Raw genomic sequence first — 24,392 nt, forward strand, 5'->3', positions numbered from 1 at the left:
GACTTTAAAATGAAGAAAAATTTCTTGGCTTATGTAAAATCTTAAAATATGGCAAACTATTGTCGTTTTTACGGATATTTATGATGCGAAAATAAAAATTAATAAACAATTCACGGTGTCATGGTAACCGAATTAAATTGTAGCATATGCTTTGGACTTTTCTCAAGAAAATCGACCCTTATGTTCTGTGTATAACAGTACGATGTTGATGAGTGATATGCGTCTCGGCAAGGACTGCTTTCTTTCATGTACCAATTATATATAATGGACTTGGGCAAACGAAACTATGAACTCTTCTCAAATTGATTCAGATTGTGTTCTATGTGCAAGGATTTAAATAACTGAATGGCCTTGCTTCTACAGAATTTATAACTGAAAGATTAAGGGTAACAAAGGAAAAGGTCGTTACGTTTCTCTTTATAACAGCTGAGTGAAATGCTTTAATGAAGTGTGTTCATAAAGACATAAGTCACACATATTTGTAAAAGGTGACAGTGATGGACATTTTTATCATTAGAAAACATTTCTTTGAGTCATCATAGTTAGTAGCCATGTAATCCAGAAACTGTCTTTTCTCTGCTTGTGACATTTTATATTCACAGCTATACACAAAACCCTTTTTTGTTTTTAATTCTGCCTTCCAAAAAACTGAGTTATAAAAACTATTGGGTATATTTGTTAATGAGCCTTAGATATGAAACTTTTATTTATGCCTTTGTGATTTATTAGACTATCTTTGTCTAAAGCTTGAGAGTTTTATTCATTTTTTTCTACTTTTTAAATCATCAAACAATAGCTAGATTTTTATTGGCAGGCAAGATTGTATGTACATTGAAAATAAACATTTTTACATAGAAAATACTTGATGAAATATCAATAAAACCCACTAACTGACTGTCATGTATATTTTCTTCTTGTGTAATAAACCTTTTGCAATGGATAATGTATATATATCAAGCAATATAGACCTTCACCATGCATGCTGATGAAATGTTTTGTGTATTTAACAATTCCGCCGACTGTATCCGACCATTGAATATTGAATATTATTCATGTAATAATCCGGCCCACCAATAACTTCATTTTCCTAAATCCGGCCCGCCGACTGGAGAAATTGCCCACCCCTGTTATAGTACTATGGGTAATTGCAAAATTTTAAAGACATATTAAAGATCATCCTATGACTCACAAAAGTTGCATTTTGAAATCACTTAAAAACTTGTGAGCTTATTTACTAAAATCAAACTTACGCAAAACACAATCTGACTCTTTAAATAAAGATTTAATTTGTTATTATAACAATGACGGAAAGTCGCATAGCAGTCAAGGAAGTCATAAACGATAAGTCATAAACATGTAGACTAATTAGTTAATTGTGAGTTAGTCTTGAAATGACGATAGATTTTGCCGCGTGGAGCCAAATTTTAAAAATAACCAGTGGCGTAGCTTGAGGTCATGCTTGTCATGCTGAGCATGACTTACTTTTACGGCAATTTTGACTTTTTTTGGATAATTAATTCTTTGATTTGTCTGTAAGACGTAGCTTTTGGTTTGCAGGCTTTTACAATAAAGTGCATGGAAGAAATGCGCTTGAGTTTTTGGACCACGCGTTGTGTTACGCAAAAAAGCCCGCAATTGGGAAAACCTTAGCCACCTGAGCGCTGGATACGTTGCTTATTGATGACGTTTGAAACTCCTGCTTTCCACTTGAGAGCATGACTTCCTTCGAAAATACGCTTCTTTGATTGGCCAAATTAGGCTAAGTTCTTGCATACTTCCGCCAAAAGTCATGCGGAAGTCATGCCATGAACTCATCGCAGGAGTTTGATTGTTTTGACGATACTTCGATTGTTTATTTCGGTCATGGAAGGAGTTGAGCAAAATCAATCGACGATTTCCTTTTCCCCCTTTGATGGTCAGGATATAGTAGCAGAGCTGGTAGAGAGATCGTTTTCCTCACGAAATATTAGTGAGCAGAAACAAATAGCTCGCATGTCAAGGCCGATACCGAAGCTTACACTAAAGACGAATGATAGGAGCTTTCAAGAAAGTTGGTATTCGAACAAGGACTGGCTATGTGGTAGTGTGAGGAAGAATAGATTGTTTTGCTGGCCATGTCTTTTGTTTCATTCTTCCCCTAGAAAGTCTCCATGGGCTTCAACAGGCTATCATAACATGCATAGTTTTAGTGGTGACAGCATAAAACACGAGAAAACAAAATCTCACATGGAGGCATACAAACAGTGGAGGTTATTTGATTCGAGAGAGAGTGTTGATGTTTTGTTTTCGAGAGCTCGGCGAGAAGCAGTAGAGAGGCACAATGAGGAGGTAAGGCAAAACAGAGATGCTAAAAATATTGGGGAGGCAGTTTTATATCTTGCCAAACAGGAATTAGCATTTAGAGGACATGATGAGAGCAGGGCTAGTCTTAACCAGGGTAATTATAGAGAATTACTAAAATGCTTTGGAAAATTGGATTCTGTTTTTGACCGTCGTTTGCAAGGTAGACTGCAAGGTACAGAGAGAGTGGATGAAGGTGGAGTTTTTACTGGGGTTTCAGCTGATGTCCAAAATGATTTAATTGAGTGTATTGACTCAGTCATTCAGGATGAGATTGATGATGAAATGAAAGAGTGTCAGTTTTTTAGCATTCAAGTTGATGAAACAACTGATGTTACAGCAAAAGCACAACTCAGTGCCATTATTCGACTAGATAAAGGGAGTGAAATTGTGGAAAGATTTTTAAAATTTAGAAATGTTAGTACCGACCGAAGTGCACAAGGTATTAGTGATATAGTTAAAGGCATCTTAGAGAGATATGGAGAGGATAATTAGTGATGCAGACTTATGATGGGGCATCTGTGATGAGTGGTCATCTAAATGGTTTACAGGCAATTTTAAGACAGGTGTACCCCTATGCTTATTTTTTTCATTGTGCAGCACATAGGCTTAATTTGGTTTTATGTCAATCTGCTTTGAAAATTAAGGAGGTGAAAATATTTTTTGCTAATGTTTCTGCATTTTCCACCTTTACAAATTCCAGTCCTGAAAGAAAATCCCATTTGAAATCTCATGGGGTTGATATACCTGCTCCAGGGGAAACTAGGTGGTATTTCAAATCTCGAGCTGTGTCTGCTATTTTAATAATTATGATACACTAGTGAAAGCCTTTACAGGGATAAGTGAAAATCCTTGGAAATGGACTGATGAAACAAGTACACGTACTGATGGCCTCCTCCACTACCTTGAATCATTTCTTTTTTGTTTCCTTTTACTACTTTACTACCAAATCTTGGAGAGATCAGCCATTTTATATGATATTCTACAAAATAGGTCTACTGATTATGCATTTGGCATGAGAAAAATTGAAGAATTTGGTAATTTTCTAATTTCCCTCAGCAATGAAACAGCTTTTGAAATTTGTTATTCTGCAACTGAAAGTAAAACTGGTCCTCCATCTCGAAAATATGAGATAAATATAAATATAAATTTTAAACAGCTCTATTACGAAGTCATTGATTGTGTAACAAATATGCTTAAGGAAAGATTCACGGATGCAGAGAGCTTTTCATTTCTTGACTTAGTCAATCCTAAACTTTTTGTGCAGTGGAAAACAGCTATTCCTAATGAAAAAATTCAACAACTATCAGCAAAATATGGTCCTCTCTTTAATATACCTAGGCTTCGAAGTCAACTTTTTTTTGTGTACCAAGATAAAGATTTTTTAAAAGATAACTCCATGGAATTATTGAAATACATTTATCACATTGGTATTCACCAGTGTATACCGAATTTGTTAAATTATTGAAACTTAACGCTGTTATTGCCATTTCTAGTGCTTCAGCTGAAAGATCGTTTTCATGTTTAAATAGGGTGAAAACTTTTTTAAGGAATTCAATGGGGGATGAACGCCTTGGCTCATTATGCAGAATTTCAATTCATAAAGATATTTTAAAAGCAAAAGACGATCAAAGCAATTACATCCAGCCATCCTGGATAAGTTTATTAAAAAACCTCGCAGACTAAATTTTTCATACAAATGAGTCTGCATGGCTCATTTTTCACTCTCTAATGCTGCTTTAAGCAAACCAAAAACAAATCTTTGAAAATGTATGTTTTTGATAATTAGTTATTGCACTTGATACAACCATTTGTCTCCTCTGAAGCAGATCAGCAATAATCACTAAACCAAATAAACTGCGCTTAAAAATGTGCCTCGATAAAGGTTAAACTTTTCTGGAAAATTGTGAAATGGTTTTAAAGGGTTGGAAAAAGACCGGGATAAGATGAGAATTGAGCATTTTCATTCTTTAAAAATGTCCCAGATGGTCTCCCATTTCTAACCAAATTCCTCTTTTCAACTGAGGTGTGAGGGCGAGAATCTGGCGCCTTAAAACCAGACTGCTCATTAAAAAGGCTCTAATGAGGGCTGTCTATGTCGGAATCACATTTTTATACTTCCAGAGTGGATGTGTTGTGTGTTTCCTAGGCATGCTGATGAGCCCTGACATAGGGCGAAACAGTCCAAGACTGAAGGATATTTGAAAAATAAATTTAAACGGTTGTACGAAGCGTAAATAAAAACCAAAAAAAGCGTTTTCCGGGAGTTTAAGGCATTTAATTTTCAAAATTTTTGACGCTCGGCGCCAACCATGGTGGCGCCTCGTGGGCTGTGCACTAGCGTATGAGCATGACCTTGTTATCTCAACCAGCTTCGCCACTGTTCTCTACATTTTATTGTCTCTTGATATTTTAGTTTGCTTTTTCTCGGATCCTTTTCGAGAAATGTCGTTACGATATTTCTGTTTTACCAGTATCAACAACTTGTAAAGATTAGTGCTATCTGCTTTTGTTATAGCTAATTGTTGTTGGGATTGATGCTGACTTTATAGTGATAAGACTGCACAAATTTTCATTTATCAAGTGAATGTAAAAATATTTTTTTCAGGTTGATTCAATTGCAAGTCATAAGACAACGGTTGTTTAAATTTTGTACACATTGGATTTCTGCATGTTTTTCTCTTGTCTTGTGAATTTCGAATCTGGCATGAATTTCATGTTACCTTTGTGTGTGGACTGCGTACTTATTTTACTAATTTATTATGTAGCTACAATATTTCTTCACAGATCTTGATAATGACGTCATAAGCCATTTTCAAAAAGCAAATAATGTTCAACATTCCAACTCAAAAACATTTCAGTTTGAATGATTTTGTTTGCACACTCTCATAGCAGATACATAAGTACTGAAATTTCAGCTATACATTCGTGTATCACATCCTTATACCAAATAAGACAAATTTATCCGCAGTCCAAACGCTAAGCATTAATCACAAAAACAAGGATAACATATTGGTTGTACTTTAGATAATAATAGACATAAAGGTAGACACAAACATTAGATAGAACGATACAAAAAAACTTAGACAATAGGTAAACATAAAGGTAGACACGAAGGTAAACATAAAGATAGATATAAAGGTAGACATAAAGGTAAACATAAAGGTATATATACATAGGTAGAAATTAAAGTAGACATAAAAGTAGACATTAAAGTAGACACATAGGTAGACATTAAGATAGACATAAAGGTAGGCAATAAAGTGGACACAAAGTTAAAGAAAAAACGTTGAAAAAATGACTCACCAAAATGAAATGACCACTCATGTAAATGACGACTTAATCAAATTATGTCTCGTATGGAATAGCAACTTTTTGAAATTACGTTCCTGTCGTCTTTTTAAATTGCGTTCATGCCGTTTTTTCGAAATGTCTTCATGTCGTCTTTTTGAAATACCGTTCAAGTCGTCTCTTACAAATTTTAATATTCTGTGGTAAAGGTGTAATTAATGGTCGTATAATCACGTGGTCCTTTCGAAATGTCGTCCATGTCGTCTTTTTGATGTCGTTCATAATGTCTTTTTGAAATGATGTTCATGTCGTCTTTTCTAAATGTCGCTAATGTCGTCTTTTAGAATGTTGTTCATGTCTTTTTGACACAGATAGACACAACAGTAGACATAAAGGGAAAAACAAAAGTGGACATGTGAATTTAAACATGGAGTTAAACACAGAAGTAGACATAAAGGTAGACGTTAAGGTAAACATAAAAGTAAACACAGAGGTGGACTCATGGATAAGCACAAAGGTGGACATAAAGGTAGACACTGGGGTAGACACAAAGGTTGACGTTCGCTTCATTATAGTTTGCATTAGCAACAATAAAGTTTGCATTCGCGACATTAAAGTTTGCATTCGGGACAATAGTTGACGTTCGGGACATTATAGTTTGCATTAGCAACATTAAAGTTTGCATTTGCGACATTAAAAATTGCATTTGCGACAATAGTTTACATCAATGCTCAAATTTCATTACAGTTGAATATTGGCGGTTTGTGCAGGCGTACAATTTCCGACAAAATTATTTTCAAGGAGGTACGTGGAAACACAGATTCTGATGCACGGTGGTCAGATAAAGCACATGCGGATAACAGTGAATGCCAAAGGACCCAATATTTATTTCCATCAACTAACAAAGTACTTCAAAAAATCCATTGAATGTGTTTATGATTTGGCATAAAAGATAATGAATTAATTATGTTTATTTGAATGATTTTGAGCATACATACTCGAGTCCATAAAATAAAATCACCGCCCATACTATAATTCCACTAATCTTCTCTCAATTGCAATGCAGGCTCATTATTGCCTCCGTATTATGCTTACCAATTTCATATTAAGTAAAATTGGAGGGGGAATAACAGAGAGTGGATGTATCTACACAAGATTCGACTGAAATGTTAGAAGTAGTCCAGTATCTAGTAACAAGATTGGACGCAATATTTAACCCAGATGAAATTGATTGTTTACTTTTAAGGAGAGATATGATCAAAACTAGAGTTATCAGCCTCTGTGTCGATAAATTGTTTTTGGAATTGCTAAACACAGCTTATAACTGCCTTAATAGAGTAATTGCGACTGCATATTCACCACGTGACGCACGAAGTCGTGGACGACCTTCAATCGATGTTAACAAAGAACAAGTTAGCTTTCTTCCTTAGCAAATCTTTAAAGGGGCTGAAATTAGACGAATCACAGGAGTCGAAAAACGGACGCTGGAAAGGAGAATGAAATCACTTGGCTTGAGTGTTAGAGGTGTTGATATAATGATTACTATACTTATAATATATGTGAATTACTGAAAGGCTCGTGACATCTGCTTCAACTTCTTCCCCATTAATGACAGAATAGCTTATTCGTATTTTAAACAAAATTGGGAGAAATACTAAATAAATAAAAACGTAGAATAAGTTATCTTCTTCCTAATAAGAATCTTCCATTGACAATGGCTTGTAGCCTCTATATTGGTAATATGTGGTTTAGGACTGCTATGAAAACTATATTAAGATTTTTAGGCAGCTATATGTACATTGAAGATCAGACACTTGGGGAAGGTACAAACGGTACAAACAAAGGTAGACATTAACATTAAGGTAAACGCAAAGTTAGACACAAAGTTAGAAACAAAAATTTGAAATGCACGATCATTAAAACTTACGACGGAAAGCCAAGAAAAAATATCTATGAAATTAGTCTTTTCACGATACTCTTGAGTGGACAAAATTGATTGAGGACATACGCGTTATGACCCAAATTCACTACATGTCAATGGACGCCATTGGACATACTTTATTCCTCTTTTTTCCTCATAGTAAAGCATGAGGAAATACATTAATAATGGGCGATAATATCTCGTCCATACGCAGTTTAAAAGAGATTTGACTCGTCTCCAATGTTGTTGGCATCGTTTTGGCGTAAAAACAGCACATTTTGCTTACGTTTTTTTTCAAAAAGAAAAACAGAAATGAACAATACTTGAATGTTTTACCAAATATTTAAGCTCATTATCATGCCAAATATAAGGCTCATTAGCATGCCTAAGAGCATAAAATTTACTTTACAATAATGCTATTCGAAAAAGATATAGTCTTTAAAAATTTCTACCTAGTTGTCAGGCATAGAACCCCCAGAAACCCCCGTTCACAACTCTATGTAATGAGTTGAGTTCGCAATGTGGTACTACAAGGGACAGCTCATAGACATGGAAAAGCTCAGACTTCAAACCATGCAAGTTTATTGTAACCATTTACCCATCTCCACCTACAGTGCCAGCAAATTCAACTTTTGAGAAAAAACTCAAAAGTTTTTTCTGCCAAAGATTAAGCAAAAATTATCAGAGTGAAAATTTGCAGTTAAGGACGGCTTAATGCTATTAAAGTTTATTAGGCATTTCACTAGACTATTATCTTCTGTAAGTTTATGCAAGGTGTGCTATATAGCAATTACCAGTAGCATTGTATTTGCCAATATATACAAAATGTAACCAACATGCCTTTAATCATATAATTACATAAATGTTAAAATTGGTTCATGTGTCATGCTTACTGCTCATGATAAATATCTTTTCATATAATCAAAACTCGTTTAAATGTAAATCTGAAATAATTTATTTTAGAAATTACAATGATCAGCGGAAAAATTGCCTAGTGATCATGAAAAATACTTTTCTGTTTTGCCAAATTTTAAGCTTTATCTGCATACCTAAGAACACAATTTTCTTTTATAGAAAATGCTTTTCATACATCAATAACCCTTAGGAATTTCTGGCAAAGAATCTGGTATAAGCCCTAGATTAACACACCTTTACATCTCTACATGTGGTGTTCAGTTAGAAAAGGGACAACATGTGACATGGGACAACATTTCATGTATGTGAAATACTCAGGTTTAATACCATTCCAGTAAAATTGTCAAATTAAAAAACTTCATGGATCAGGAACACTCATAATCACAGGTTATAGTAAACAGCTTCTCATGTAATCAATATGAGTTTTCTCAAATATTACAAATGTGAAGTATAACTGTCCAATGATTGAACGATCATTGATTATAAACTGAAAAGCCCCAAACATTTGTTTATAATATGGTAAATAGTAGCATGCCACCTTATGGCTACAGATTTTTTGTCCATTGAAATACCTTAGAAGGAATGCAAGATTTTGATGCCATATAACGGCCAAGATTCCTCAAATATTAAAAAATCATAGCTAATAGTCCTTCGACAATAACAATTTTAGAAGCATCAATTTGCTTACCATACACCACATTGACATAAATCACATCACATACTCGCATAAATTGGCTTTGACATTTTACATTCATGCATACACTTCAGTTGTCCTTTACTTACGAATTTGGATGTAAATTTCTGCTGCGAAAACTCTACACAATGATGGCTTGTTTTTGAACATCAATGACTGAAATGTCGCTCGCGAGATCGTCTTTGCCAAGCATTTACAATTCATCCATAAAATTTTCACCCTTTTGAAAAAATTCACAGTCTGGACAGCAGCATTCACGTCAATGTATGAATTTGTAAAATTCAGACAGAGATTGCAAAGTTGCCGTTTGAGCAGTAGATGTCAATGAAGTCAATGCCTAATAATACAGGTCTTTTAGCATTTCCCTCTCCGCAGTAAAAGTTATATTTCATTTTATTTAATCTAAGACGAAAGGGGGTGTAATAAAGAAATGTAGACAAAAGTATTGATAAATTTGTTGATCTGTCTTTGTTTTTATCCAATTTTAGTCAAGTTTAATTTCAAAATATTTTTGGAAAAACTTGATCTACTTGTAAAGCCTTCAATAATACTAATTAATATGTGTCTTCATGTTCTATTTAGTAAAGATGATTCCACAGTATAAACAGTGCGGACAGTACAAATGGTTGAATGAAAGTAACAGAAATGTTAAAAATGAGTTCAGTAGAAATTGTGACAACAATCTCAGTGGATGGTACAGATTTGGTGGTGGAGCTCGAGCCAAACTGCCCAAGTCCTGTGTTCTAATGAAAAAATGTTGCACGTATGCGCCCGATGGTTAAATGATACACATCCCACGGTGGCTGAAGGAAAAGTGACCAGAAAAGTCTGCTATCATTGGAACAGTAATTGCAGCAAATGGTCAAATAATATTGCTGTCATCAACTGTGGTCCACATTTTGTTTACAAACTAAGCCACCCAGCAAGTTGCCACCTGCGTTACTGTAGTAAAGATTAAGACTCGCACATTATGGATGAAGTGTAATTAATGTACATGTTTTGCAGGTTTTCTCTTTCCTCAATAAAGCATTAAAAATTTATTTCATTGGGCTTTTTTTTTAAAGTTAACGTAGTTATCTTAGAAGTTCATTTCTTGAAACCTGACATACAACTCATCCCAAAAACTTCTCTAGCTATAATTACAAAAATACTTTCATTTTGTTGTAGTTTGTTCATCAAAGTTTTTTGTGAAAATTAAAAACAAAAAGTGTACGATCTAAATGAGTAATTGAGTACCTATTAACATAAAGTATTTGCCATGAAAAATAAGTTGAAAGAACGTCCAATCTCATAAAACACCGTAAAAAGCAAAACTTGACCAAAACTGCACAATTGTCTATCAACGCAGAAGCAAATTGCCATTTTTCAAGATGGCTGCTGCCTTTATTCGTAACTAAAGAATGATCATAATAAACTTAAATAAAATAGTGAAAGATTTCAGTAGTGGATCCAGCGTTAGTAAAAATAAATTATAGCTCCTTAATTTTAAATTAGGTACTTTCAGAAAAACACTATTTATTTTGAATTTTTACAGAATATAATTTCACCAATGGATTTGCCACTAAGGGGATTAGAAATGTAAATATATGGCAAAATGTGCTGCAGTAATTTATTTTGACTTATCCTAGATCCGCCACTGCAAGATTTTACTGAAGGTCAGCACGACCAAAGAAATTGTGCTAGTAATGAAGATAGTTGTATTTTTATATTTATAGCTCTGATCTTATAGTAGACTGGATGTATATATCCTTTTTGTGGATGGAGTGAAGCATATCTATATATGCAAAATTTATCTCCGGGCATCATTGGAATCAAAATTAGCATAATAATAAATGGCTGATGACGTGAACGAATGAGAATGTTTGAAAATTTAAGGCATTTTGCAACTCTCTACAGACTATTCGCCATGAAATAAACTAGATATGCGAAATATTTTAACATTAAAATGATAGCCATAGCTGTAAATGATAGCTGTAAAATATCGGCTGTACTATTCAGCTTTATTGAGCGCACACCGTCCTCTATATCTTGCAATTTTTGATATCAGCGGTAAGATAACCAGTACAAAATGTTGTCTCAGCCACTTTCTCATTGTGTCTTTGAGAAAAAAACGTTCACAAAAAAAGAACAAACTATCATTGCTACAACACAAAAGATTACCAAACTTCTCAACTGAAGCTTGATCTAACATAATTTTGCAAAAACTATGACAAGACTTTAAGTGATAACGTATAAAAAAAAATATTTATGTTGGTATCGAATTTACATATGTCACCAGTGCATTGTGGGCAGTTATATGAGTTTTTCGTAACTGATCATTCTATGTCAACCAAATGCTAGTTTAGTTTAGACTCCAAAAGTCATGCTATTAGGAGCCGGGAAAATTTTGGAATAAAGTCGGAGACTGATGTTTTGAAGTGCAACTGCATCAAAAAATTGTAGAGAAGCTTTGAAAAGTGGAAAAACCTTTCTTTAAAAAAGCACCAATAATGCATATGATAAATCTCCATTCTGTACTCTGTTGGGTAAATAAGCGCAAACTTTTTCTTAAAGCAAAAACTGTAATAATGAAGAAATATACAGTACAGTAACTTTAAAGGTTCCATCACTGAATCTTTAATGCTTCAGTATAGTGCATTAGATATTAGTAACATTCAAACAACATTCAACTAAAATATTTTGATAAAGATATGACATGATTTAAACATTAAGTTACATAAAACCCAATGGCTTATACAGTTTGAAGCTTCACATCTGCATCGAGTCATCATCAATCTCAGTACAAATGTTTACATAGACACAAGCTTTATGGTCTTCCCATTTTACATGTTTGTGAATTGATATTTCAATAAGCATCAAAACACACACAACCTTGCCATCTTTCTTTGGTTCATAAACTTACACTTCAAAGCATTCCAGGCATCATTAGTGAATCTATTGTCTCCATCTATAGAATTTGACCACGATCATATTAAATAACTCTGGATAGGGAAGACAATATATCAATTACCTTTACAGCTTTATCATTTTTTAAGACTCTGCCTGGTCAATAACATCTTCCAGTAATCTTTACTCCTTGATCTTCCCTGTATGTTGCCAGCAAATAGAACATAACAAGCTCTGCTCCAAATCATGGGTACTGTTTGGGCTGATCGATTCTTTTTGATGCTTACAGAGAAAAATGCGTGCAGGATCTTTTTTGCTTTAGGGAAACTATTTTGCAAATAGATGGGTAAATTTACGATTTTATGCATTAAGAAATGACAGAAAAGTATGCTGAGTTTTATAAACAAAAACAGGAAAACATCAGTATATTTGGTGTTCAAGTCAGTCTTAAAAAATACGATCTTTAATATGTATTGCATGGTTTTTCAAGTGCATGTATAATTGCTTTTCAATCGTTGACTAACAAAACAAGCAACTATCTCACCTGTGAGAAGCGATATGTTCCTTTTTGTGGAAACTACGACATCCAACAATTTAACGATTGAAGTGTTGGCATTATAAAAGAAATGCCAAAAAAGATATCGTCACAGAATATGGAACTAACGATATCCATCTTCTGTGAAATCGTGTTTGTTTTTGAAAAATTCTTTATAATTTACTATAGACACCAGGGGGAGTTCGAAAATATTATTTTTCTGCAAGCGATCATTTCAGCGGAAATACGTAAGTTGGCCGCCATTTTTTTGGCGTCCTCTCCCAGTAAAGTTAGCCGCTCCAGTTATTATAGAACTCAATGGTAAAAACACGATATTCGATGACCATTGCTAAAACGCTGTGATGTTGTTTAAGTCTGGGAACTGAGAAAGAGTGACGTATTAGTTGACATAACAAGCATCGTTCTTAAATCGTTCTACGACTTGCACTCAGTGCTTGCACGGCTTTCGGTAGTTTGCTATTACTGTTTTTTATTTATCAAAAATTAATGGATTCTTCTGAAAAAGAAGCCGATTATAATATTGTCATCAATAACAATGAGGTACAACCTTACATGTTTGAGCCTTTGGCCTACGCGCAAGGTAGTCAAAATGATTACAATTCTTCGTCATCGGAACGCGAAGATGAATACATTCACAGAATTGGAAATGTTGAATTGTTAGTTGCATTTTATTTATTAAAGCGATATTTATGTTGCTTAATGGCTTCAGCTTTGCTGATTTTTGATTTGTGGCGAGTCAATGGGACAGGTATTTTTTTTACTCCAGCGTCATCAAGAGCTTTGGACAGTGTTGGATTAATGCGTCTGCAGTACAAAACGTCTTTCGTCAAGTCCTTATTATATCTTGAAAAGCAAATCATATGTTGGCTTTGCATTGCACTTTGAGAAAAGGTAAGTTTATTTTTCTGTGCTAACCATAAGTGCTGTCAACTTTCACTGGTTTGATGACCCCTTGTCCTTCTTTTGATTTTGAATAAGCCACTCTCCAAATCAATACCTCTTCTGTTTCCACACCATTCTTCGTTTTCTGAGCTTTATTTCCATTCTCATTAAAATGAAGAGCGGCAATAAACAATCAACAAATGAATGTTAAGTTTATGTTATGACTATTGCAACTTTTAAGTAATCATTCACAAGTCATAACTATATTACCTTGCTTCCATTGGTCTGTAGAAAAAATGGGTATGTTTTGGTGCAAAAAGAATCGCCACTCGGTGGAAACCTTCGATGGACGAAGTCTGCTTCTGATAACTGAGTTTTCCAATATCTCTTATGAGATGCTTGGACTCAACAAATCCATGCAGCTATATGACAAATACTTGACACAATATCTAGGCGAATCACATCTTCCATCTCCTCCAAGATTAATGTTCCTTTCTCTGATTGATTCTAGAAGATGATTTTGGTGCATATGCCAAACATTTGAAACACTGGGTATCAAATACGCTGTTTGAATAAAGCTATATGTACGCTATGACAGAAATTGTATGCCTGAGTGACGAAGGAATTGAAGAATTTTGCTGGGGGCTACTACCACTAAACAAGATGCTGGCAGCAAAGACCAAGTTACCCAAAGGCATTCGCCCATGCATATGTAGGCTATTCCATTCTCGAACAGAACCACAATGACATTTTGCTAGTACGTTACCATACTACCAGTCCTTGTTCCATTGCAATGGAACAGCTTTCACCACAACATGGGCATTTACTCACTAACTGTCTCAGGCAACCATCAAACACTATGTATTTTTTCTCATTTTGAACATCTTCCCTATAACATAAAAATTACCATCAGAATCAGAGAGAGATAAACGTAACGTTCTGAGAAACATATAACAGAGAAAAGCAATGTAAAGAATAGTCAGTTGACTGGATAGTTGGTACTAACGTCGCATTGTCATTGTCCGATTCTTCATTTTCGCTCAACTCATTTGAACATTGAGAGTCTGATCCATTGTAGCTATTGCTCATCGTCGATGTGTTTTCTGTATCAGACCATACAGCGCTATCCTCAAAATGTTCAATTTCACATGACGTCGTCTGTGTGCTGTGATTTTTTGTTGAAATGAACTCAACCTCCGTATCTTAGCATAAAATTATCGTATTGCTGGATTTTTCACAAAAATCAAAACGGCCGAAATGGAAAGTCTGTACCTCTACTTATCATATTTGGCACTTTTGTTTGAGTGGTTCTTGACCTTACGTGTTTTTGCGGACGGATTGTTATGGCTGCTTGGCATTTCACATTGCGCTTCTCAGGTACGTTAAGGAATTTGCTATGAGTTAAAATAACACAGAAAAGACATTAGTCTGAATTAGTTACCACTGTATATGTTTGTGTTTCGCTGTCTACATATATTTTGACATCTTTTATCTTAGACAAACTTCCTTTGAGGTAAAACGCTCAAACATTTCGAGACGATGTCGACACATCGTGGTCGTTAATCTGGGAAAGAAAGTCGTCATATTCTGCAAAACGTCGTCAATAATCTAAAATTATAAAATTGTCTTCTAATTTGAGTAGGCTATATAAGCGGATTTTCTGATAAATGTAAACAAATATTGCTAACTATAACTATAATATTCACTCTTGCCTTCGTCTCTTCTGCTCCAAATGCAGTTCTATGATTTGTTGGCTGCTTCCTTTTAGATGCTACACTCGTGGGTTCCACAAAGTATTCAAAATCGTCGGTACAACATCCTTCTTAGGCGAAGCCTTCTATGTTCATCCTACAGCTTGCATCGCTTCAATTTTGCACGGCACGAACTCTTGAAATGTTGCGAGCACAATTTTGGAGCTGCTGTTGGCTTCAATTTTTGCGTCGGATTTTTCAATCCAAATATCTCGCATGCGCTTGTTTTCGAAACTTTGAAAAAAAAGAAACCTTTTGCTGCGGTGGTTCTTAGAAGAACCTTTTTTACAATTAAATGCGGCACAATAAACCAGATTTTCAATGCTAAATTGTCGTGTTGTTAAGAAGTTAACAATATATTTTGAACAAGCGCGGCAATTGACCGCGTTTGGCTAATGTGAACTAATACGTCACAACGGCCTTTTTCCAATCGGTAGCCGTCGCTAGCTCGTCGGGCATTTTCAATACGTTGCTCATTTAGCATCAGCTTTAAAACTCCATATGTTCAAAAATATTTATCCTTTGAGTCTAAAACTTTGGTGAACTATTAGTTGGAGCTATACCTTTATGTAAAGTACAAAATAACAATCCGAATTTTATGTTGCACGTGTCCTTTAAAAAAACATCCATTGCCATTACTGAAAATGACACCATATCTTACATATTCGTCAAATTCTATTCAAATGTGCCATGACAGTTTTAAGATTATCTATTCATTTGTGCATTTATTTATTTATCTTATTATTCAGTGTTAATCAATAATTCATATAAGTCGAAAAGACGCCTATTTGTAGCATTGAGAAGTAAGTGATCTATTCTCCACTCATTCCGTCGGAAATCAAATATCAATTCACATGATGTAAGCGAAGTGCTATTTTCCGGGACAATTTATTGTTGAGTACAAACGATGAGCAAATGCGAAGCCAGCCCGATCTTTTATTGCTACCATGCAAATTTTATAGCAAAATTATTGCTTATTTCTTTAGAAAATTAATTTCATTCATTGCTATTCCAGTGATTGAACACAACAATATCTGCATTGTAGAAGTAAAAAACGGGTTGGTTTTGTGACCCATAATGAGGTTCTTTTCGGCATTTGTTGATCAGTGTAACCCTATACTTCAATCTTTTTTCTTTTAACCATTCACTTACATGAAAAGATGGCAACTCTGCATGTCTTTTTGTTGCTTATGCTGATGGTGACTTCGTCAGTTCTGCCAGAAACATAGGCTATCCACAACAGCAAATCAACATTTAAAGGTTTAAAAGACGAAGATTACAAAGGCGGGCGATGCTATCAGCTGATTGTTGGCGTAGTGAATGCGATCTCTTATACTTTATAGCAGGGGCGGATCTAGGATTTTTCAAACATCAGTCATAAAACGTCGGAGGCGCTCCGCACCTGGGGGGTCTGAGGCATTCTCCTTGAATTTCAGAGCCTTAAAAATGCCATTTTCAGCGTTTTCGAGCAATACAAAAAGTATTTTGTGGGCATCGTTTTTTGCGTAAAAAACAACATTTTGCTTACGTTTTTTCAAAAATATTAAGTGACCATTCTTGAATGTTTTGCCAAATATTTAGGCTCATTATCATGCAAATATATGGCTCATTGTCACTAGAACGTAATTTATTTTAAAATAATGCTATTCAAAACAGATATAGTGTTAAAAATTTCTACCAAGTTATCAGGCATAGACCCCCGTAGAGACCCCCATTCAAACCTCTATGTAATGAGTTAAGTTAGAAATTTGGTACTACAAGTGACAGCTCATAGATATAGAAAAGCTCAGACTTCAAACCATGCAAGTTTATTGTAACCCATCTCCCACATCAGTGCCAGCAAATTCACCTTTGAGAAAAAACTCAAAATTTTTTTCTGCCAAAGGTTAAGCAAAATTATCAGAGTGAAAATTTGCAATTAGGACAGCAATGCCATAAATGTTTATTAGGCATTTCACTTGACTATTATCTTCTGCAAGGTGTGCTATATAGCAATCACTAGTAGCATTGTATTATCAAATACAAACAGAATGTAACCAACATGTCTTTAATTATATAATTACATGAATGTTAAAATTGGTTCATGTGTCATGCTTACTGGTTATGATAAATATCTTTTCATATGATCAAAGCTCGTTTAAATGTAAATCTGAAATAATTTAGTTTAAATTATAATGATCATCAGAAAAATTACCTAGTGATCATGAAAAATACTTTGCTGTTTTGCCAAATTTCAAGGTTTATCTGCATACATAGGAAGACATTTTTGCTTTATAGAAAATGCTTTTCATACATCAATAGCCCTTTGGAACTTATTGCAAACAATCTGGTATGAGCCGTGGGTTAATACACCTTTACATCTCCACACGAGGTGTTCAGTTAGAAAAGGGGACAATATGTGACATGGGACAACATTTCATGTATGTGAAATACTCAGGTTTAATACCATTCCAGTCAAATTGTCAAAATAAAAAGCTTCATGGATCAGAAGACTCAAAATCACAGGTTATAGTAAACAGCTTCTCATGTAATCAATGTTAGTTTTCTCAAATCTTAAATAATATGTAGTATAACTGTCTAATGATTGAATGATGAATGATCATAAACTGAAAAGCCCCAAACATTTGTTTATGATAAAGTAAATAATAGTATGGCGCCTTATGGCTACAGATTTTTTGTCCATTGAAATATATTTGCAGGAATGCAGAATTTCGCTGCCATATAACGGTCACGATTTCCCAAGCACTAAAGAAATCATAGCTAAAAGTCCTTCGGCAACAACAATTTTAGAAGCATCAATTTGCTTACCATACGCCATATTAACATAAATTGCATCACACACTCGCATAAATTGACTTTGATATATTACATTCATGCATACACTTCAGTTGTCCTTTACTTACGATTTTGGATGTAAATTTCTGCTGATAAAACTCAAAACAATGTTGGCTTGCCTTTTAACATCAATGACTGAATTGTCGCTCGCAAGATCGTCTTTGCCAAGCATTTACAATTCATCCATAAATTTTTCGCCCTCTTGAAAAATTCACAGTTTGGACAGCAGCATTCATGTCAATATATGAATTTGCAAAAGATTTCCATAAATTCCATCTGATTGTAGTTTAGTTTCTATCATGCTTATAAAAATTACTATGAAACGATCAAACATTCAATTCAGACAGTGAGCTTGACTATATTAGTTCAGTTGGCTATCAGTCGAAATCCGTCAAACCAATCACAATAAAACAAAAATTCAAATGAACCAATTGTAAGATAGCAATTGGACTCCCTTATACGTCCGGCCCCCCCTATTATCAGTCGAGACCATTCCAGACTGTCCACTGATCTGGCCATTGACCAATAAAATAAGCGTTTTTGGCGTTTTTAGACTCCTTTATCCGTCGAACCAGTCGAGCCACCCCGCTTATCAGTCGGTTATTCCAGGTCAATTAAAATTCAACTGATCTGGTTACCAACGAGATATTCATTGGATTAGTTATTAGTTTTCAATAATAAATAAAGCTGGATTTTTATCACGAAGTAAATGCGATAATAAAGTAAAAATAATTAATGAATTTTTAATTAATATGAATAGGTAATTTTTGAATTTCAAACATCAGTCGCGCGACGGGTTTGACATACTCTAGATCCGCCACTGCTTTATAGCACCGTTTGAGAAATGTGTATTTTATGTGTGTTTGGCGTCATTCGTAGAAATTTTTGTTTTAAACATTAATTTCTGTTTATAAAACATTAGAAATGAAAACCTGTCACATATAATACGCGCAATTTGTTTAATTTATTTCTTTTTTTATTGTCTTTAAGTTTCCGCTTCTATTTCTGTATTACTGTTCATCATTACTACCGTCATTTATTGCGCATTTTGAAAAGAAATTAGCCAGGCATAGCAGAATATATGAATATGGTCCCCCCCCAATTAGCAATGGATTGACGCCAATGCTCCTAAATGGTGTTTGGATCTGCGGCAAGCCTTCCAAATGTATATGTATTTTTCTCAACGGATTTCTTATGAAATTCGTTATAATTTTGACGAGTATTTTAGAAGCGGAACTATGGTGCGTCAAAATAAATTAATGCATTCATTTTGGATATATTTACCTTTGCAGTTACAGAGGCGACATGATTAAAAAATTAGATTCTTTAGAAATTTAAAACCAATTCTTTGGTTTTGAAAGTATTTTGAATTTCAAATTGAGCATCTGTACTATACTTTAAATAACGCTATACATGGATCAGTAGACAAACGGTTTTATAAACATTTAGTTAAACGTATTTTTTGCTGCTGTATACATTTCCTTGAAAGGGATTCTGTGGGATCAAGTCTCACTTTTTTAGATATTTTTTTAACGACTTAATCGGTCGTTTCACGTTACGTCAAGGCCGCCATGTCGGTGGTCAAATACAAAAGAATATTTTATCAATGCTATTGTGGAAGCCAACGGTCGTAGGCGAGCTACTTTCTTAAGTAATTCGGTGAAGATTGGTTGCAAGAATACATGATTTTATTTGGAATTTAATGTACTAATAAATGATTAGATTAAAGTTCACATGAAGGTTTGTACACTGTTACAAGTGAATTTTCATAAAGAAAAAGCTTTTGTCCTTAGATATTTGACAAACAATTGCCAACTTACGTGGTTTCTGCTTAGACAAAGTAGATGTTCGTAGAGTTTATTTTATATTGTTGTAAGTATTGAAATGTATCAGAATGAGTACATAAATTTAAGTATATAGCTAAGTTAAAACTTGAAAGACAGATATGCATAAGTATAACTGAGCATTGAACAATTTTACAACATAAAGGGTGAACTTCACATATTCTCTGACACAACGACAAATATCCGTTTCCCAATTACGTGTAAGTTTGTTGGTTTTAGTGTGAAACATTCGCTCCCTGCTTGCTGGAGCTAATAGTATCGCAAACTGCGACACTTACAGTCAAAATAAATTTTACTTTTCTAGGATATAAACTATTTCTACATTGTAAGTTACAATAAATAGATTTCAAGAACGGCGTTGAGCAATTACATGACGCTCTTCCTGTGAATTCGATATCAGCTCACTGTATCAGCTGTACGAGTACATTCATCGAACGTTCGTGTTTCAAAACAGGAGACATATTTATATTATCCCAAGCTAACTCCACGGACATGGGAATATGAAGATTAATAATTAGGGATTCTGCATATTCACAAAAGAATGATATCAGTGTTGGCTCGTTTGTAATCCATTGTTTTCAACACATTATAGCATGCATAAACGAATATGAGTTGAGCTTCAACAATTGTCGATCTTCCTACGCCCAATGCCACACACAGACAAAAGTCTGCATTTTAAAAATCATCGACACTTGTTGAATTTAAGCCTTCTTTCTTGAAGAGAAACGAGAGCATGTTCAGGAAATGAATTAATATCACTGTTTTGGCTAATTTGTAGGAAACAAAAGTTTTTGTTAGATCTCCACCTATCCGCTTTTATTGTTTCAGGTGATTTTTCCAAAAAAGCGACGTCTACATGAAGGTTTAATTTAATACAAACTCAATTAAGCAAAATTGAAGTAAATTGCTCTGTATAATGCAAAATGCAAGCAAAAATCGGAAATTAATGAATAGGATTTACAGTAAACTATGTCCGACTAATTAAAATTTAATGAACGATATATGTAGTATTTTCTGATTGACGATTTGCTTCAGTTGCATCACTTTATTTCCGCTCCTGTCGGGGTCAACGCGTGTTCCATTTTGGATGTCCAGAAAACGCAAGAAAACGGATGATTACGTGAAATTAAAGATACAATCGGATAAACAATAGAAATGCTTTTGCTGATGTTGACGTATTCCGTTCCTTCCTATAGAGGATATAAATATGCTTGAATTTAGAATTAGCGCTACTATATCATATTATTCGTTATTCCTTTAAAAGACAAGCCGTAAAAGTTAGTGAAGATTTCTATTAATAAACATCATGTATACCCTTCAAACGACATTTCATGTGATCACCTTTGTGTTGAGTTACAAGTCTTATAAAGGTTTGTAAAGATAGTGTAGTTCTGACCAGTTTAACAAGATTAATCAACACTTGCGATGTCAATGACCGTGCATTGACTGACGTCTGTTTAATTTTGGTCTTCAATTGAATATACACAATGATTAATGTTTGTATGTTTAATGTTTGATTATTTAATTTAACATTTAATAATACATAACAAAATATGTACCTGCTAATTTATAATGTGAATTACATTTAATTACTATGAATCAAATTAATGAGACGCATATTCATTGAAATACTGTTACAAACCTATTAAGAACATTTTCTACCATTAAATGGAGAAGTGATAAAATTTTAAATTTCGATAAAAATTAACAAAACATGAACAACTATTTTGTTTTTCCTTATCCAAAGTATTACTGAATGCGTTATTAGGTCTATGAGTGCTTCATAAAGCTATAAATGTTTTTGCTTATGTTTTAGTCTTTAGTAAGTGTTATGTTTTCGATTCCTCTAGATGAGCGTGCCAGTTATTATTTTTAGGAAGGAGCAGTCGGTACACTTTGAATTTTTTACAGCCTTATAGAGTTCACCTTTACCTCGATTTACAAGCAAATATTGCACAACTACATGGCCTAGTCTGCCTTATAGTTTGTTGAGTGGGAGGCTTCTGATCCTCGCCTTCCTTTACTGATACGCCCTATCCTCTATATTGATTCAGTGAAGACGTAGTGAAAAATGAAACACTATTTTGAGATGAAACCGAGGAGGATTGTAGATATTCAAAATAAAATTTGATTGCCATAAATGTTCATTTGTTTTTCACAGCCTTCGATAACGACGCGTAGACGTCGTTCGGAATTTGTTGCTTATGACAACCTATCATGAGAATGAACAGCTACATAATTACACAAGCAGAGCAGGTTTTGATCTTTTGTTGAGCAAAGGCTTTAAAAGAAAGAGATGAACTAGTCCTAACTTTATGGGAGAGATAATGATTGACAAATATTGAACATTTATAAATGTTCTTGTATTGGACAAAGATTTCTTTGAAATTCACACACTCAAAGAAGAATGAAATCCAAACAATACTTTTTACTAGCATTGTGATATCGAGGACACACTATTTCATTTGGATTTTTACGTCATTTTTTTAGCTTCTTCGCATGATATGTCCACAAAAGAAAGGTTAGAATGTGGAAGCAAAATTACAAAGGAAAATGTCTATCCACGAACATGCCGCTTTAATAAAACAAGAAAGCCTTATTGTTATGTTTTCAAAGAAGGTATGGAGATGACCTCTCGTTTTCGGGAATTTGAGAAATGCTGTTAGTTAACATGAACCACATTCGATGCTTGATGAAATCATTTTGGGTCCAATTTACTGCCTCGCGCAATTTAGTATAGTCCTTAATATTTATTTAAAGAAAGATATCGGAAGTCAAACTTGCTTGATGTCTCCTCATCCGACAGCAACGCATTTTCACTTTTCCGTTTTTAAGATGGAACATAATTAATGACGTAACAAAACGCAAATGGTGAGAACTATAATTCTAAGTGTTTGTTACTTTGCTAGATGATGAAACTCATTTACGATTCATCAAACAAGGATTTAAATTTTTCAAAAAGAACGTACATATAAAAAGCTAGCCGTTAAGATCATTTTCTCGCCTCGCTTTTAAAAGACTTGACGCTGCATGCTATTGCTAATATGGGAAAACTGACCCTTTTCATTTAAAAAGCCAACAAGAAGAGCTTGGTTTATCTTGATATGAAACTACTTCGAATCATCAAAGTCAAAGAAGAAAGTTTTGCGTAATGACTATTTTGAATGGTTCATTAATACCATTTATGACTTAAAATGTTATTAATACGATTAATACCATTTTAAGTTATATATAAACGGCTATAGTGTGAAAAATAACAATGCCCTCTTTGCCCACCGCACTGTGTTCTGCTAAAACAATAATTAATTCATGGACGTCGTCGAGGGAACATTGTCTCAAAAGGATTGACAAAATCCCAGAGTGATGAATGCAAAATATTACAAAGGGTACTTTCAAACTTTCATAACATCAAACCTCTTTTAAATAACATCTTATTAGATTATGGACCAATTCAACACGCCAATGGACTGTGCATAAATCTAAAAGATGGCTCTGATCAACTTATTTGGTCACGTGACTGCTCATCGGCAAGTGCGTTGTTCCTAATGTCACATCACTATCCACCATATCATGTGATCACAGGAAAATGTGTGATACCGAATACGTGAGTTGCTTTGTTGTTAAAAACTGCCTTTAGGGTGAAATTAAGAAGAGTGCTATAGTCGTGAGCATCATTAAGTTTAGTGTTTTTTTACACTTTAGTCCTCTTTAATCGTCTTTGTTAACTTCGCATCTGATGTTTAGCCATTGCTGCTTTAGGCAGACCAAATGCTGAAGTTTTTTCTTTTCCCCCATGAGGCTGGAGGCGAGATTGTCTGATCCGAAAAATGCTGATCTTACAGTGAGAAGAAGCAAGTATTGTGGCCGACCAATAGGAAGCTATCGACCTTCTGACAACGGAAATTTGAAATACCATCATTCAAACACGGCATATGAAATTTGTATAGGTAGTTCTACCGCAGGCAGAAATGAATGGAAACCTAGAGAAAACGAAAAGGTGACAATACGAAAGAATATCTGTCAAGAGAACAACTCTTGCAAGTTCAATTACGGTACGTTTTGTGACGCCCAAATAGTTGGTGGGGGATAATCTGATGATCTGAAATTTTTCTGATTAAAGATAATAATCAGCGAAAATGATGCCTAGATGCTTGAATATTGTGGAATAATATCTCCATGATTTAAAATGATAAATCTATCTTTGTCCAACATTTGAGTTTCGTATATTTAAGGAAACGCAGTGCTAACAAAGTTTAGCTACCATCTTTACTAAGCAAGTCATACATTGAACCTTAATCTTTAACATAAAAAACATTTGTTAGTCGAATGTTTGTTGCGTTGCCTTTATCTATAATATTACTTAGTGTTTGTTTTTCCAAACTATAAAATTGGGTGATGTCTATGAGCGACTGAACGCATACACCAATTTGTTCGTTTATCATGCAACTGCAGGTCACATGGAAGAAAAAGATATTTT

The 24,392-nt window shown here is 34.3% G+C and overlaps 2 protein-coding genes across 2 annotated transcripts; both read left to right on the forward strand.

Annotated features, from left to right (window-relative positions):
* The first annotated feature begins 1,863 nt into the window (after positions 1-1,863).
* Positions 1,864-2,835, forward strand: LOC124456637 (zinc finger MYM-type protein 1-like). Its single transcript, XM_047007033.1, has one exon. The coding sequence runs from the start codon at positions 1,864-1,866 to the stop codon at positions 2,833-2,835; it is 972 nt and encodes a 323-aa protein (XP_046862989.1).
* Positions 2,836-21,035: 18,200 nt separating this feature from the next.
* LOC124458353 lies at positions 21,036-24,128 on the forward strand. Its single transcript, XM_047008387.1, has 4 exons — positions 21,036-21,285; positions 22,406-22,534; positions 23,354-23,519; positions 23,714-24,128. Exons 1-4 carry the CDS (start codon positions 21,222-21,224, stop codon positions 24,003-24,005), a joined length of 651 nt encoding a protein of 216 aa, XP_046864343.1. The 5' UTR covers positions 21,036-21,221; the 3' UTR covers positions 24,006-24,128.
* The last annotated feature ends 264 nt before the right edge of the window (positions 24,129-24,392 follow it).

The sequence above is a fragment of the Xenia sp. Carnegie-2017 genome, unplaced genomic scaffold (genome assembly GCF_021976095.1).
Source record: "Xenia sp. Carnegie-2017 unplaced genomic scaffold, XeniaSp_v1 HiC_scaffold_13, whole genome shotgun sequence".
NCBI classification, from domain to species: domain Eukaryota; kingdom Metazoa; phylum Cnidaria; class Anthozoa; order Malacalcyonacea; family Xeniidae; genus Xenia; species Xenia sp. Carnegie-2017.

Bases quoted from the DNA above. Each gene is read 5' to 3' on its own strand.
- LOC124456637 (XM_047007033.1), top strand. From the start codon at position 1,864: ATGGAAGGAGTTGAGCAAAATCAATCGACGATTTCCTTTTCCCCCTTT.
- LOC124458353 (XM_047008387.1), top strand. From the start codon at position 21,222: ATGTATACCCTTCAAACGACATTTCATGTGATCACCTTTGTGTTGAGT. The intron at 22,535-23,353 runs GTATGGAGATGA...ACATCTTATTAG, and splicing joins TTGTTATGTTTTCAAAGAAG to ATTATGGACCAATTCAACAC. The intron at 23,520-23,713 runs GTGAGTTGCTTT...TTCCCCCATGAG, and splicing joins AAATGTGTGATACCGAATAC to GCTGGAGGCGAGATTGTCTG.